The following is a 13,718-nucleotide window of genomic DNA, read 5'->3' as shown; positions in this document are numbered from 1 at the left end:
CCTAGTTATACATATATACACATAGCCTTCCTTCTTTCTTTTTCTTCTTTCCCTCATCCCAGTTGTTCCTTCCTTTGAGCAGTTTCTTTCCCTTTCATATTATCTATTGTACGTTTTGGGTTTTATTTACTCTTTCAGGTTCTTACACTAGGGAGACAATATGATATTTACACATGTGGGTCCAATTTATTTCACTTGTGAGTGTGGTCTCTAGTTGCATCTATATACCTATAAAAGTCCCGAGTTTATCTTTTTTTTATAGCTGAGTAATACTCTATTGTATAAAAATATCACATCTTTTTTATCCATTCCTCAGTTGATGGACATTTAGATTGTTTCCAAGATGTAGCCATGACAAATTATGCTGCTATAAACATGGGTGCACATATATCATTGTGGTATAATGTTTTTAATTCTTTTGGGAAAATACCCAAAAGGGGAATAGCTGGGTTAAGTGGGACTTCTAATCCTAGTTATGTGAGGAATCTCCAAACTGATTTCCACCGTGGTATCACCAATCTACACTCCCACCAGCAGCAGTGGAGAAGGGTTCCTTTTTCCCCACAGCCTCTCCAGCATTTGTCATTGGTTGACTTCTTGATAATAGCCATACTTTCTGGGGTGGAAGGGAATCTCATTGTTGTTTTAATTTGCATTTCTTGAATGACTAATGATGTTGAATATTTTTTCATATATTTATTTGCCATTAGTATTTCTTCATCTGAGAAGTGTGTATTCATCTCAGATGCCCATTTTTGGATTGGGTCTTTGAATTTAGGGGGTCTGATTTTTTTTTTTTAATTCTTTATATGTTCTAGATAGCTAAGTCCTTTGTCTGAGGGGCAGTTGGCTAAAATTTTTTCCCAATTTGTGGGTTTTCTTTTTACTCTGTTGGTGGTTTGTTTTGATGTGCAAAAACTTTTCAGTAAGATGAGATCCCAGTTATTGATTCTTTGAAGTATTTCCTGTCAAGCTGTTTGAATTTGAATCCTGGCTCTGCCTAATAACCATGTGACTCTTGGGCTAGTTACTCCCTGTTTTCATATTACTGTGTGAGTAAGTAAAATGTAAATTATATAGTTTATGGATAAATTAATTTCAGAGTCCAGGGTTTTCTCCAAATGCCTTCAGAAATTAGGTATTTTGTGTATATAAGTGGCTGAAAATCTTATCTATAAATATAGAAAAATTAAATACAAGTTTGTGTTCAGGACTTGAATTTTCTTTTTATTTGCAGCTCAGATCGTCTGATAGAAGAAACAATAAGGTAGGAGTGATTTTTTTTGTTTTACTTTGTTGGTATTTGTTTGCATGTACATTAATGAACAGATCGATTTAATCCTTTGCATTAGAGTGAAAATCAAGTCATTCTCTTTAAAGATGAGAATTTCATTAGATGGTAATATATTTTTACTGTGACTTTTCCTTATAGGAGACATTTAAAGCCCCAAACATTTATTTCTATAGTTATTGGAATTGGGCTGTTTTTTGTTTTTTGGTTTTTTTTGTACCAGGAATCGAACTCAGGACCTTCGCGCTTGCCAGGCAGGCACTTGTGCCGCTGAGCTATATCCCTGCCCCTAGGCTGTTTTATGTAGGTTAATTTTTCCAGTTAATTCATACTATTTATTTAATTTATACTCAATCTTTTTATTGTCATTTTTTAAATTGGAAACAGTCTTAAACATGAGTTGATAACCCTTGTCTGATTTTCTAGGGCAAGCCTGCCTCTAAAACAGGTATAAAAATTTGGGGTACCTTAAAGGACAGGAACACTTGAGAACCATTGAATCACTGCTACTGTTACTTTTCTGGTTGGACAACATCATAGTTGGTCTTTTCATTTTAAATTATCTTTTGTTTCAAAATATGATAAGTATCACAAGTGAAATTTTCTTGAATATAAGTCTAGTTATAATTACAGAGAAGGTAGAGTTTAAATTTAGTAATTATTTCTGCATATTTCATATGTCAAATTCTTTTTGGAGACTTTAAATATTATACAACTGAATATAGGGTTTGACATCAATTTATTTAAAACAACTAACTCTTGAGGGGGAAGGGGAAAAATAAAGAATAGAAGGAAGGAAATAGAAACAAAGCTTTTGTAAATAAGGAAGGGAAGAGGAGCTGAATGGAGGGGAGGAGGTTGGGGGAATAAAGAAGAATCAAGATATGTATCATGTACAGGTACAAATTCTATATGACAAATGTCATTATTATGTATATTAAAGTGTACCAATAAAATTAATTTAAAAAAATGAAACCTGAGTTTTAAAAAGCTAACTTAATATTTATAAATCTTTTAGCTTTAGCTGTATAACTAGTATTGTTTGTTGTTGAAAAAATAAGTGTGAGTCTAGCTCACAGAACAAGTAAGAAAGTTTAAGTTCCGGTAAGCACATCAATGATTTATCGTTTTAAAAGCATTATATATTATTTGGAGCTTGTATTTTGCCTCTAAGTATCTGACCCTTGAAGTAATAGCCTATATTTCACTTAGCTCAACTTCAAATGATGGGATGAGATGGGGAAATATGTCTAGATATACTTTATGTGGTACTGGAAATCATGCATATTCAACAAGGTAATAACTTAATGTATGATGATAATGTCCATTCTCCAAGGAGTACAAAGTGCTTTGCGGAAATTATTTTTTAATTTCCACCCACTTGTGAGCTGAAGTACACAGGAGATGGTTTAAAAAACAGAGGCATATATATATGGTTCAAAGATTGGCTCAGGTTATCCAACCTAAGTTTGAATTACATTGTCTTATACAAGACCATAGCACCTATTTTTAAATAGAGTTGCTTTGCCCAAGGCCCCTGCTGTAATTTCAAGTATAATTTTGTCGGTTTCCATTTCTGCTGCTTATTTCATTTCTTGCTGATCATTTATGCTTTTAGAAGCGTCCTTTGGTATCTCTTCTCTGACCTCAGCCTTCATCATTGTTTTGGTTAGTTCCCGTGTGGCAGCCTGGATTTCTGGGGTCTTTGAGACTTGGCGTGGCTCTTCATCAATTCTCTGCTCTTTTGCAAAGAACTGGCCACCAAGACCTCCAGCAGATTCTTTATCCCCATTAGTAGAGTTTAAGTTGCCTAGTGCAAAGCCACATATTGTATAGTGCTGTGCAGCTTACAGAGCACTGTTCTGTGCAATATGCCACTTTATCATTACCATGAAACAGAGGATGTGGAAATTATTGTTGTTTTGCAGATGAAGAATTAGGCTAATAAAGGTGGCGAGGGCCAGTTCCACAGCAAGAGAGGTTCAGATGCATAGAATTCTGTCGCAGACTTCTTTGACCTAATCATCCCCTTGACCAGAAGCCCACAGACGTCCCTCTGGCCCTTCTTGGAGATATCTTTCACAGATCCAGTTTTTTCCCTGAAGTCACAGACGTGTGGGGTGCTTTTTGGTGTATCTATTGTTCTTATTGTTCTACTATTCTAGAATGTTTCAATATCCTTGTATTGCCTTACACACTATTATTTCTTCTTGCCTGCTCAGATCTTGAAATTAAAGTTTTAAGCCAGGTGTGGTGGTGCACACCTGTAATCCCAACACTCAAGAAGCTGAGGCAGGAGAATTGCTATGAGTTTGAGGCCAACCTGGGCTACATAGTAAATCAAAGGCCAGTCTGAACTACATAGCAAGACCTTGTCTCAAAAAAAAGGGGGTGAGGGGAGAAATTAAAGTTTTAACCCATTTACCATTTATTTAGAGTACTCCCCTAGCATCTCACTTCTATTAGATAGGTGGTGGTTTATTCTTTGAGGTTTTGCCTATCCAAAAATGTGTTCATGGCTCTCAGAGTGGCCACACTAGTAGAGATTCAAGCAGTGAATAACCCAGCAGTTCTCCGTAGGGGCTGAGCATCCCACCAGCTGCTAGACTGTAAGTTCTTTGCCTATAAATCTATGAGTAGCAGACCTTTCCTAGCTGTAGGGACTACAGGTCCTATACATGTAGATTCATAGTCTTTCACTGTCTGAGTTCCTTAAGAAGTGAGGAAACCTGGGTCTTTGCTCAAGACTTGAAGAAAAATCTGACTTCCCCTGCCATCCTTCCCTTGGTTCTCTCCTCACTTGAGAAAGTGTAGCCGTCCACCTGGCTCTCTTCCCAGGAGATCTCAAGGGAACTTGGGGTTTCAGATGGACTTTCCCCGGCATGTCTGCTTTTGTTCTAGTGTTACTTCATGAAGAAAAATGGGTCAGAGATGAGATCAAGAATTTATGCTATAACCACCATCTTCCCAGAATCTCAATCTGTATTGCTTGCTTTTTTTTTCCTAATGTTTCAGATATTTTCAGAATTCCTCTGAATTCTGAATTCCTCAGGATTCCATTGTCTATAGCTTTTCATAATGTCAGTATCTAAAAGCATTCCCCTATGTGTTACATATCAAAATAGATACCCACTAGGATTCTAATGTCTAAGGTGATACAGCAATACCAAATAAGTAGTAGTCACATTCTTTTAACAGAACATTGAAGTAGTCAAATGAAAAGATTGTATTCTACAGAGTGTTTTTTCCCCTGTCTTAGTCATGTTTAAAAAATCTATGATCTTTGTTAGCTGGCTTAAAACCCAGTGTAAGCCGGATGTGGTGGTGCATACCTGTAATCCCAGCACTCCAGAGGCTGAGGCAAGAGGATGGCTGAGAGTTTGAGCCCAGCCTGGGCTACGTAGTGAGTTCAAAGCCAGCCTGCACTACATAGTGAAACTGTCTCAAAAAAAAAAAAAAAAGAGAAGAAAAGAAAAACAGTGTAATACCTCTTGTGTACCCCCAAGTTTGCTATCTGCTATTGATTCTTAAGTAAAATTTTGAAACAATTTGCTCATAAATTGAGAACTGGTTATGTATAAATATATACTTTGGGTTCTTTTTATGGTTATAATTCTCTGCTTCCCTCTCAACAATTTTTTCTGATTAAGGATATTTTAGTAGGTGTGTCCTTGGCTTAAGTTTGTAGTGTGTGCTTTCTATGATAATGTCTTATTTGTTATTTTAAAGAAAACATAGAAAATGGCCTACTGATTTATACAAACAGATATTGTTGAGTAGCAATGAGGTCATTCAGAAAAAGAGCAATGAGAAAAACGTCTTGGAAAGTGATTTTGGTGCTTTTAAAAATGATGTCGCATGCAGTAGTTTTAGAGGTATGATGAATGCTGTGTGCAAAATAATCTCAGGTACCAATTTGTTTCTCTTTTTTCCCCTCTTGAAGCATTGCTATGGCAACAAAAGAAAATATGACTTCACAGAGAGGAATATTGAAGTCAATTCACAGCAAAATGAACACTTTGGCCAGTATCCTTTTTAAAAATTTGAAATCTATGTTGGGGTGTGTGGTATGTGTGCATCTATTATGTTGTTGGGGTACAGGTACTGAGCATCAATTGCAGTGAAGCCCCTCAGTAATTACGTACGAATACTTACATTGTGAAAGCTCATGCTGTTTAGTACCGTTTCTGGAAGACTGCACATTGGAGATTTAATACCACTAGATCTCAGGGTGCGTTTTAAAATTATTCTACCCTTAATAGTTCTAAATCCATATTAGATTTTCACTGTATATTGTCCTACCTGAACATCACAAATTATGTTCTGTCTATTTTTCCAGTTTGGAGAACAAGTTAGCGGCAAATACTTAGAAGGAGGCACAAAGGAAGAAGCCTTATACATAGATGAGAAGCTCAAGGTGAATTCCTGGTTAGATTCACTGTTTGTTGTGATCTTTTAGCCTTTCAGTTTCCCAATTCAGATTAAGATTAGTAGTACTTCTAAGAGGCCCAGCAAGAAAACTAATAAGCGGGCCATTCTGATTATTTATTTACTCTTTAGGAAGATGAGCCTTTTAGGGAAAAATGCTTTCCTCTGCAACTACTGTGAAGAAGGACCTATAATTTTCAAAAGTTGAGTATCTTCTGATCCTAGATAATTTAAGGCTACTTTTAGTTTGATTCCTACTTTGCCTAAGGAAAAGTATATCCTGGAGTTTATTGGTATTTTCCAATCTTTTTTTTTTTCTTGCCTTGTTGCCTAGTGCAAAGCCACATATTGTATAGTGCTGTGCAGCTTACAGAGCACTGTTCTGTGCAATATGCCACTTTATCATTACCATGAAACAGAGGATGTGGAAATTATTGTTGTTTTGCAAATGAAGAATTAGGCTAATAAAGGTGGCGAGGGCCAGTTCCACAGCAAGAGAGGTTCAGATTTTAAGTTCCTGTAAAATCAGGCAAGAACAAAGGCTATTTAGTGAATACAGTGTAAGAGTTTATATTTTGTGAAACCATCAAAACTTTGAAATAGAAGTGGAGATTATTTAGCTGGGTCATTTAAAATACTGATTGACAAATTGTGCATTAGAATTTGTCCCCACTGTTCTGCATGTCCTTTACTGTGAATTGGACGTATCTGTTGTCAGTGTCTCCCTTTCCCTGTCTCTCACTCTAGCTGGCTGTCCTTTTTCCTCCCTCCTTCTCGACCTCCCTTTCTCTCCCTTCCTCTTTGTATTCTAGGGATTGAGTACGGAGAACACTGAGCTACATTCCCAGGCTCCCCGCACCCGTCTTGGCCCAGAGTGGGTTTGAACTTCGATCCTCCTGCCTGAGACTTCCAGAGTGCTGGGATTATATGTATGTTCTATAATGCCCAGCCCCAAATTTTTTTAAGGTTTTAAGACAGGGTGTTGGGAGGCTGGGGATATAGCTCAGTGGCATAAGTGCCTGCCTGGCAAGCACAAGGTCGTGAGTTCTATCCCCAGTACCGGAAAAAAAAAAAAAAGACTGGTTACTAAGGTGTCAAGGCAAGGAAGTATTCCAGAGCCCAGCATGGTACCTGGTACAGATTAGCCACTTGGGAATTTATAGTCATTCCAAAAGAATGAGTGTTCAAAAAAATCAAACAAAATAAGTGTTAGGACTCCATAGAGAGATAGTAACAGAAACCTAATTTATATTGACTTAAATGAGACAAGGAGAGAATTAATTTTCATGTAACTGTAAAAGTGGAATTTGGCTTAAGGCATGACTGGATTGAGTGGCTCATATTTTATTGTCAGGATTCTGCCTTTTCTCTTATCTCAACTTTCCACTGCTAACTTTACTCTCAAGCAGAGTTTTTCCCCAGGATAAGTGAGATGGCTATGACACTAGCTCAGAACGCTGTGGGAAGAGAAAAGGGTGTTTGGGCCAGGGATATAGCTCAGCAGCACTGTTCCCGCCTGGCAAGCGCAAGGTCGTGAGTTTGATTCCCAGTGCCAAAAACAAAACAAAACGAAAGGGGTGTTCTTTCTTACAGCTGTCACAAAAATCTGAAAGAGGATTGTGGTTGCCCCACCCAGTCACTAGTCAAGGGGTAGAACATTCTTATTGAGCAGTCCTTTGTGTGTATACTACTGGAAATGGAGAGGAAGAGCCACCCCATCCTATTTCAACTACTGAACTAGATTATTATAGAAAGAAAGAACGGTGGTTCTATAAAAGTGAACCAGACAAAAATATATCCACCGTAAGTGGGATTTCCTGATACCAAAAATTTATATAAACTCTTCTCTTACTAAGCAAGAAAAGATTAAGCATTTTCTCTATGTGTGGTTTTTTACCTTGTAAGAATTTTTGTCTCTTACATCAGTACTTGCTTTTTGTTCCACATTTTTAGAACTATGCTATTGCTCCTGTTTTTTAAATTAATTAATTCAAAAACTACATTAATGTGTGCAGCATGTATTCTAAGCATGGGGAATATTCAAGATTAGAAGACATGATCCTACAATATGTAGAAAATATAAGCATATAAGTAAATGTCCCTGGTCTGCATTTTGTTACAGAAAAATGCAATGAAGATTCTCAGGCATTATTCTTGGGGGTTTTACCATTGGTTTTCCTGAACTTGATTTTTTTTTTTGTTAACCTGCAAGGTCTAATTTCAGAAATGAAATACCTGCAGGTCTATTTTCCAAAATGATTGCCAGACATACAAAGGAATCTATAATGTACAAACAAGAAAGAGTATAAAGATACATTAAAATACAAAGTAAAATGTAGTTAGGTTTTGGTGCAGGAATAAGACTGAGGACCTTCCGCTTGCCAGGCAGGCGCTGTGCCTCTGAGCTATATACCTGGCCAAAATGTAGTTAATGATGGTTATAATACCCCTAAAATGGAATTTTTCCTATCTTTGCTTTTTTTCCCCTGTCTCCCTAGTAGGATAGCTAGAAAATTTTAACCTACTTTCCCACTGTATCCTACCTCCTTCTGCAAAGTAAATGTAAAATTTTAAATAATTCACCAGTACCTGAGTATGTAGACCTTAGAGTTGGTTCCAAATTAACTCAATCCAAGAGTTTTTCTCTATGGGGAGAGGATCAGGTTTTCCTCAAAACCCTTGAGCAGAAATCCCTTGTCTTCTGAGAGAAGGTAGGGAAAAAACAGGGGGAGCTAGGGGAGGAGAGTAGGAGAAGAAGGAAAGGGGAAAAAAGGGTCGGGGAGCAAGATAGGAGCTGGCTGTCCTGTGCCTTCCTGACCGTGTGACTTGTTGACTAGAATCTCACTGAAAACTGAGCAGTCACCCCCGCCTTAGTAACCAGTGCTAATCCTGACATCCCACCCTGATCTGAAACTTGACAGAAATCTCTCAACACATCGATGCTGTCATCAGTATTTTCTCCTCTATTAATTTTTTTTCAATCTCATCACTATTCTTTGTGTACTACACACAAGACTGGGAGACGAGTTTGTCCCAGTTTTGGAATGGGTGTTTTCCAGAGACTTCCTCAGTGTCATTTTCTTCTTATTTCTTTCCATCACTTACTGTTTCTGGACTATACCCGTTGCTATTTTTATAATTCCTGTGACCTCTCACTGAAGAGATTTCTTTCAAAATGACCTTAATAAAGATTTCCCAAAGATCGTTTTCCTGCTGTGAACAGCCTAATCCAGAGGATCAACCTTAGGAAACGGCGAGACTCACTCATCCTAGGTGGTGTGATTGGTATCTGTACCATCCTGTTGCTGCTGTATGCTTTCCATTGACGGGGCCTCTCCAGGAACTCTTGACAACCTTCACTTTCACACCCTGATCTGGTGTAAGGAAAAGAAGGAAGGAGAATTTGACTGTCCTGAAAATTTGCCTGACCAGCCAGGTGAATTCAAAACTGATAGTGATGGCTCAGTAACATGGATTGAGCTGAAGCCAGTTTTTTTGTGCTATCTTTTGTAACACACATTTTCCTCTTTTTAGTTTAAAAACAAAAAAAGGCTTCAATTGCTTTTGTCTCCTTAGGAGGTAAGTAAAGCAATCAAAAACAAGAGTTTCTGTGCTTCAGTGACAGTGTTGAAGCCTGATGACAAGCCAGGTTTAGAGAGCTGGACTCTTCAGAATACCAGGTTTCTCTGTACTATCCAAAGACTCTTTTACTTTCAGCCACCAGATTGGGTTGTGAATAAAAATAATTCTTGTCCTTTTATTTAACCCCCATGATGAAAAATCACAAGTCCTTTCTAGATAAGCTTGATAGATTTCTACTTGGTGTTCCCAAATCTTTTGGTAGTCAAGGAAAATTCCATTTTTCACAAATTCTTTAGGCCATCTTCAATTCAGCATGGTTAAGTTTAAGAGAACACTGCAAAAAAGATTTTTTGTCTTTTTCTTTTCTTTCTTAAAATGACAGGTGCATTGGGGTTAACTGTATTGCTGGGGAAATATCAAGGACAGGCCTTTTTTTTTTTTAAGGAACCAGTCATTGGATGTTTTTTATTCCGTTGGATTAATATTTGCTGTGATAGGATGATGAAATCTAAGTTCTACCATGACACACGCAAAAAAAATTTACAGCCGGTGTCCATCCGTGCACCCAGTGGTTCTTCATCATGTCAGGATTAGCACTGGTTACTAAGGGTCGTGACTGCTCAGTTTTCAGTGAGATTCTAGTCAAGTCACATGTAAAAAGACAGGGAGGGGTCACTATCCAGATAATTCCATTTGTAAATGCTCCGCAGCTTTGGAGCAAAAGTTTGAGAACCACTGTAGATGATCGGTGTTCTGTGGAAATCTGTGCATTCCAAATCTGTTAAACTTTTCCAAACATCCAGAGAATGGATGAAGGTGCCTATGACAATCTATGTCTGTGTGCACCTGTCTCCTATTACCATCCCTGGATGGTAACAAAATTTTAAACTACCCCCATAGTTTTTTCAAGTTTAACCATTTCTGTTATTGAAAATTTATTACTTGTATTACTGAAACACCAGGTATTTTAAAGACATCTACACTCCTCACCAAAAGAAAAAGCTGCAGCTGTTCACTGGAGTTGATGAAGGTATTTATAGGACTGGCCTCAGACTGCCACAGGGAATAAAAGGATAAGTTCTCCACTACAGCATGGTGTGGAAATGCTGTTGAACTTGGACTCGGTATGCTACATGATGGGTAGACTAACACTAGTCTGGGATGGAGCAGTTTGTCATCCTAGTGTCAAAGTTTTATTACATTCTGGGTGTGAAGGGCATTTGATATATTTTTCTTAACTGTGGGGTTTATTCTTCTAAATATGGGTTGATGATCATTTTATTACTTAGAAATCCCCTTAAAAGAAAGTTTTCCCTGTGTGAACCTTAAAGGATCAGAGAAGTAAGTTCATTTATTGAATTGTCTTTTGAGAGAACAAAACTTCTCTCCCCTGATACTATTATCTTTGATTTTTCAAAGGCCTTTGATTGGTGGTTGTGCCTCAGCTAGAATTTATGGGACTTTGGTTGCTATATAGTTGGCATTTATAAAATCTGAATTTATCATAAATAAAGTTATTTATTTAATTATTCTACCAGTCTTTTTTACTGGTCTGATTACTTGGTTTGTTCATTAAAGCTGATATTGTGAGAGTTATCTAGCTTGCTATAGCCAAGCAAAGAAACAGTGTCGGTGGCTGATAACCCTCTCCAGGAGGTCTGTGCTCATGTGAAATAATAGAATTATGTTGGTTATTTTCTTGATGAAAATAAAGAAACCAGTTCTTCCAAGGAAGTTGAAAAGGCTTGGTGTAAATGTCGGTGTCAGATAGGTCTGACTCACCTCCCAGTACTCTTACCCATAGTGAGGTATCATCCCCAGCCCGCCCCACCCCACAGCTAGAGAGTAGGAGATGATTAAGAGAGTGCTCCTCCCTTCCCCTTGCAGAAAGAAGATGGAGATCTGCCCTTTGATGGAAGGGGCTTCTTTGGATCCTGTGATTATTGATCTGAGTTTCAGTTTTATGCCATTTAACTTCTTAAAAAATCATATTGATGTTTTTCTCCTTTTTGCTGTCTTTCTTACAGACCAGTTGCTAGGTTCACAAGCCAACAGTTAGTTACTTGTCAAAGCCAATCAGAGCCAGGAACTTCAGGGCTGAGCCCAGAGGTCAGAGGAATTTTCTGTTTCTGGTCCCCATGAAATGCTGCTTCTCAGAGAAGTTATATTCCTTTAGCCGTTGTCTTACATAATAAGTCTTTCCTTTTTGAATCTCTTTAGTAACTACTCAGAACTGTCCATTTCACTAAAAAATGTGAATACAGCATCCAAACGTTTTCCATGTCGTTGTTGTTGTCAGATGGCATCTCATTAAGTTGCCCAGGCTGGCCTCAAATATCTTTCTGCCTCAGCCTTTCGTGTAGCTGGGACTACCTACTTGTACTACCATGCCTGGCTGCAAATGGCATATTTCTAAGGTTTTGTTCTAATGTGTACTGACGACCTTAGCAGAAATGTTTATTACTCAAGTTCAAGCCCAGATAGCCAAGAGCCGTAAGTTACCCTTCCTGGCAATCTGCATATTCTTTATTATCACAGTATGTTAATGATGTTGAAGGACTCCCTGTAACCTGCATTGCTCACCTTTTATTTTTCTGATGTTAAAAAGGACTTTCCCTACTGTTCCTCTGTCCTTTGTGTAAGATTTATCTTTATGCAAAGAGAATGTCTTTTTTCACACTGCCTGATATTGAAATCAGGTGTGGGAATAAATCTCTTAAGAAAGGAGACAAACGATGAAAGGAGACATCTTGAGGGCACTTTTTGTGGACCCAAATAGCATTTCCTGTAGCTCTTTCGTATTGGATATGAATACCTCTGACTAGAAAAGGGTACTTATTGGGCCTTTTGATGCAGTGACTTGGGGTCTCTGTGGAATTTACTTGCATTCTCACTATTTTCTCTTTCACTGTTTGATTTTAACCTGATAAAAATGACCTGTAGGAACTGGTCTAGCCCTTTGCATTTCCAGTACCTCATGTTTTGTCATTAGCCAGACATGGTTTTGGAAATTGATTTGAGCTTTCTCACTTGTCATATCAAGTTGTTGGGGATACATGGCCATGTTCAATATTACTCTGAGTTTTGTGGCAATGATAACAAATGGATTCTACTTAAATTACAGTGATTGTGTGCCATTCTCCTTTTAGGTTGGGGTTCTTTACCCTGGCCTCCAAAAAGATGCAGAACTTTTCATTAGGGTCTTAATAAACTAATCTTGGGGCTGGGGATTTAGCTCAGCGGCAAAAGCGCCTGCCTGGCAAGCGCAAGGTCGTGAGTTCGGTTCCCGGTACCGGAGAAAAACCAAAACCAAAAAAAAAAACCCAAAAACAAAATAAACTAATCTTACTTATTCCCTTATCCTTGTTTATTCCTACATACCCTTACGTTTCATAGGGGGGGAAATGAGGAAGGAACAAGTGAATGTTAAGGATTTTTATTGGCTAAGAAGCTGAGACAAAGGTGAGCTGTGTCCTAGGGGATCTTTCTCATTTTCTTGTACCTAACCTAAATTACTTGCATCAGTTCCCACCCTATTAACTCTTAAGAGAAGGGGAAATTAATTCCAGTCACATTTTACACTAGTGGAAGATGTTTCCTCATGAAAAATGCCAATATGGATTTTTAAAAATCTATTCTTTTCCAAATGCACTTTCTAATTTTTTGCTTTTAAAATAGCTTCTTGGAACCAATTTTGTTGTATTTGTATTTAATTTTTGTTCTCATCTAAATGTGCATTTTCTGACTGTATAGAAAAAGCTTTGTTATGTAATTTAATAAATTAAATATCTAAATGGTTGTGCCTGTGATTATTTATGTTGGAACGTTAACCACTGAGGCAGTTTGGAAGCAGTGAGTACGAAGTATTTGGTGTTGGTGTTTCTCATGGTGTCTTAACATCCAGGAGGAAACAGTACAGGTACTGAAAAATTGTTACCCAGTGTTCAGAAACCATCTTCCGGGCTAATCCATCGATGTTTTAGCCCAAGGAGTGAAGGAAGAGCGTTCTGTCAACTTGCAGAAGAGCTGTGATAGAATCTAAAATTGTACAGTTGGACCAAAAAACAAGTTCTTCGCCTCCTTAAATAATGACTTTTGTCCTATAAATCAGAACTTGATTCTCCGTTTCACCAGGAATGGAAATAACTCACTTCTCATCACCTGTCAAAATGTTCTTACTCGTGTTTTCTGTGATCCCTTTCTAAAATAACAGTACAGGGCTTGGGGGTGAAGTTCACTGGTACTTGCCTAGCGTGATGCCCAGGACCTAGGGTTTGATCCCAGTACTCTAAAATCGGTAAATTTCAAGATATCAAGACACGATTTATGTACCATAAAATTCACCCTTTTCAAGACACTAATGGGCTTTAGTGTATTTGCTGCACAGCTAGCACTACTGTGTAGCTTCAGAACATTT

General features: G+C 37.8%; 1 protein-coding gene across 2 annotated transcripts in view; it reads left to right on the top strand.

Annotated features, from left to right (window-relative positions):
* The window catches only part of Gosr1 (golgi SNAP receptor complex member 1), a 45,639-nt gene extending 34,804 nt beyond the window's left edge, over positions 1-10,835 (top strand). For both annotated transcript variants that reach the window (XM_005402652.2, XM_005402651.2), the window contains exons 7-9: positions 1,238-1,267; positions 5,235-5,317; positions 8,921-10,835. In XM_005402652.2, coding sequence (XP_005402709.1) covers positions 1,238-1,267; positions 5,235-5,317; positions 8,921-9,045 — 238 coding nt within the window. In that variant the 3' untranslated portion in view covers positions 9,046-10,835. The remainder of the gene's footprint in view (positions 1-1,237; positions 1,268-5,234; positions 5,318-8,920) is intronic.
* Positions 10,836-13,718: the final 2,883 nt, after the last annotated feature.

The sequence above is a fragment of the Chinchilla lanigera genome, unplaced genomic scaffold (assembly GCF_000276665.1).
Source record: "Chinchilla lanigera isolate Chin_1 unplaced genomic scaffold, ChiLan1.0 scaffold00080, whole genome shotgun sequence".
Taxonomy (NCBI): domain Eukaryota; kingdom Metazoa; phylum Chordata; class Mammalia; order Rodentia; family Chinchillidae; genus Chinchilla; species Chinchilla lanigera.
This window is presented reverse-complemented; position numbering and strand designations above follow the sequence as displayed.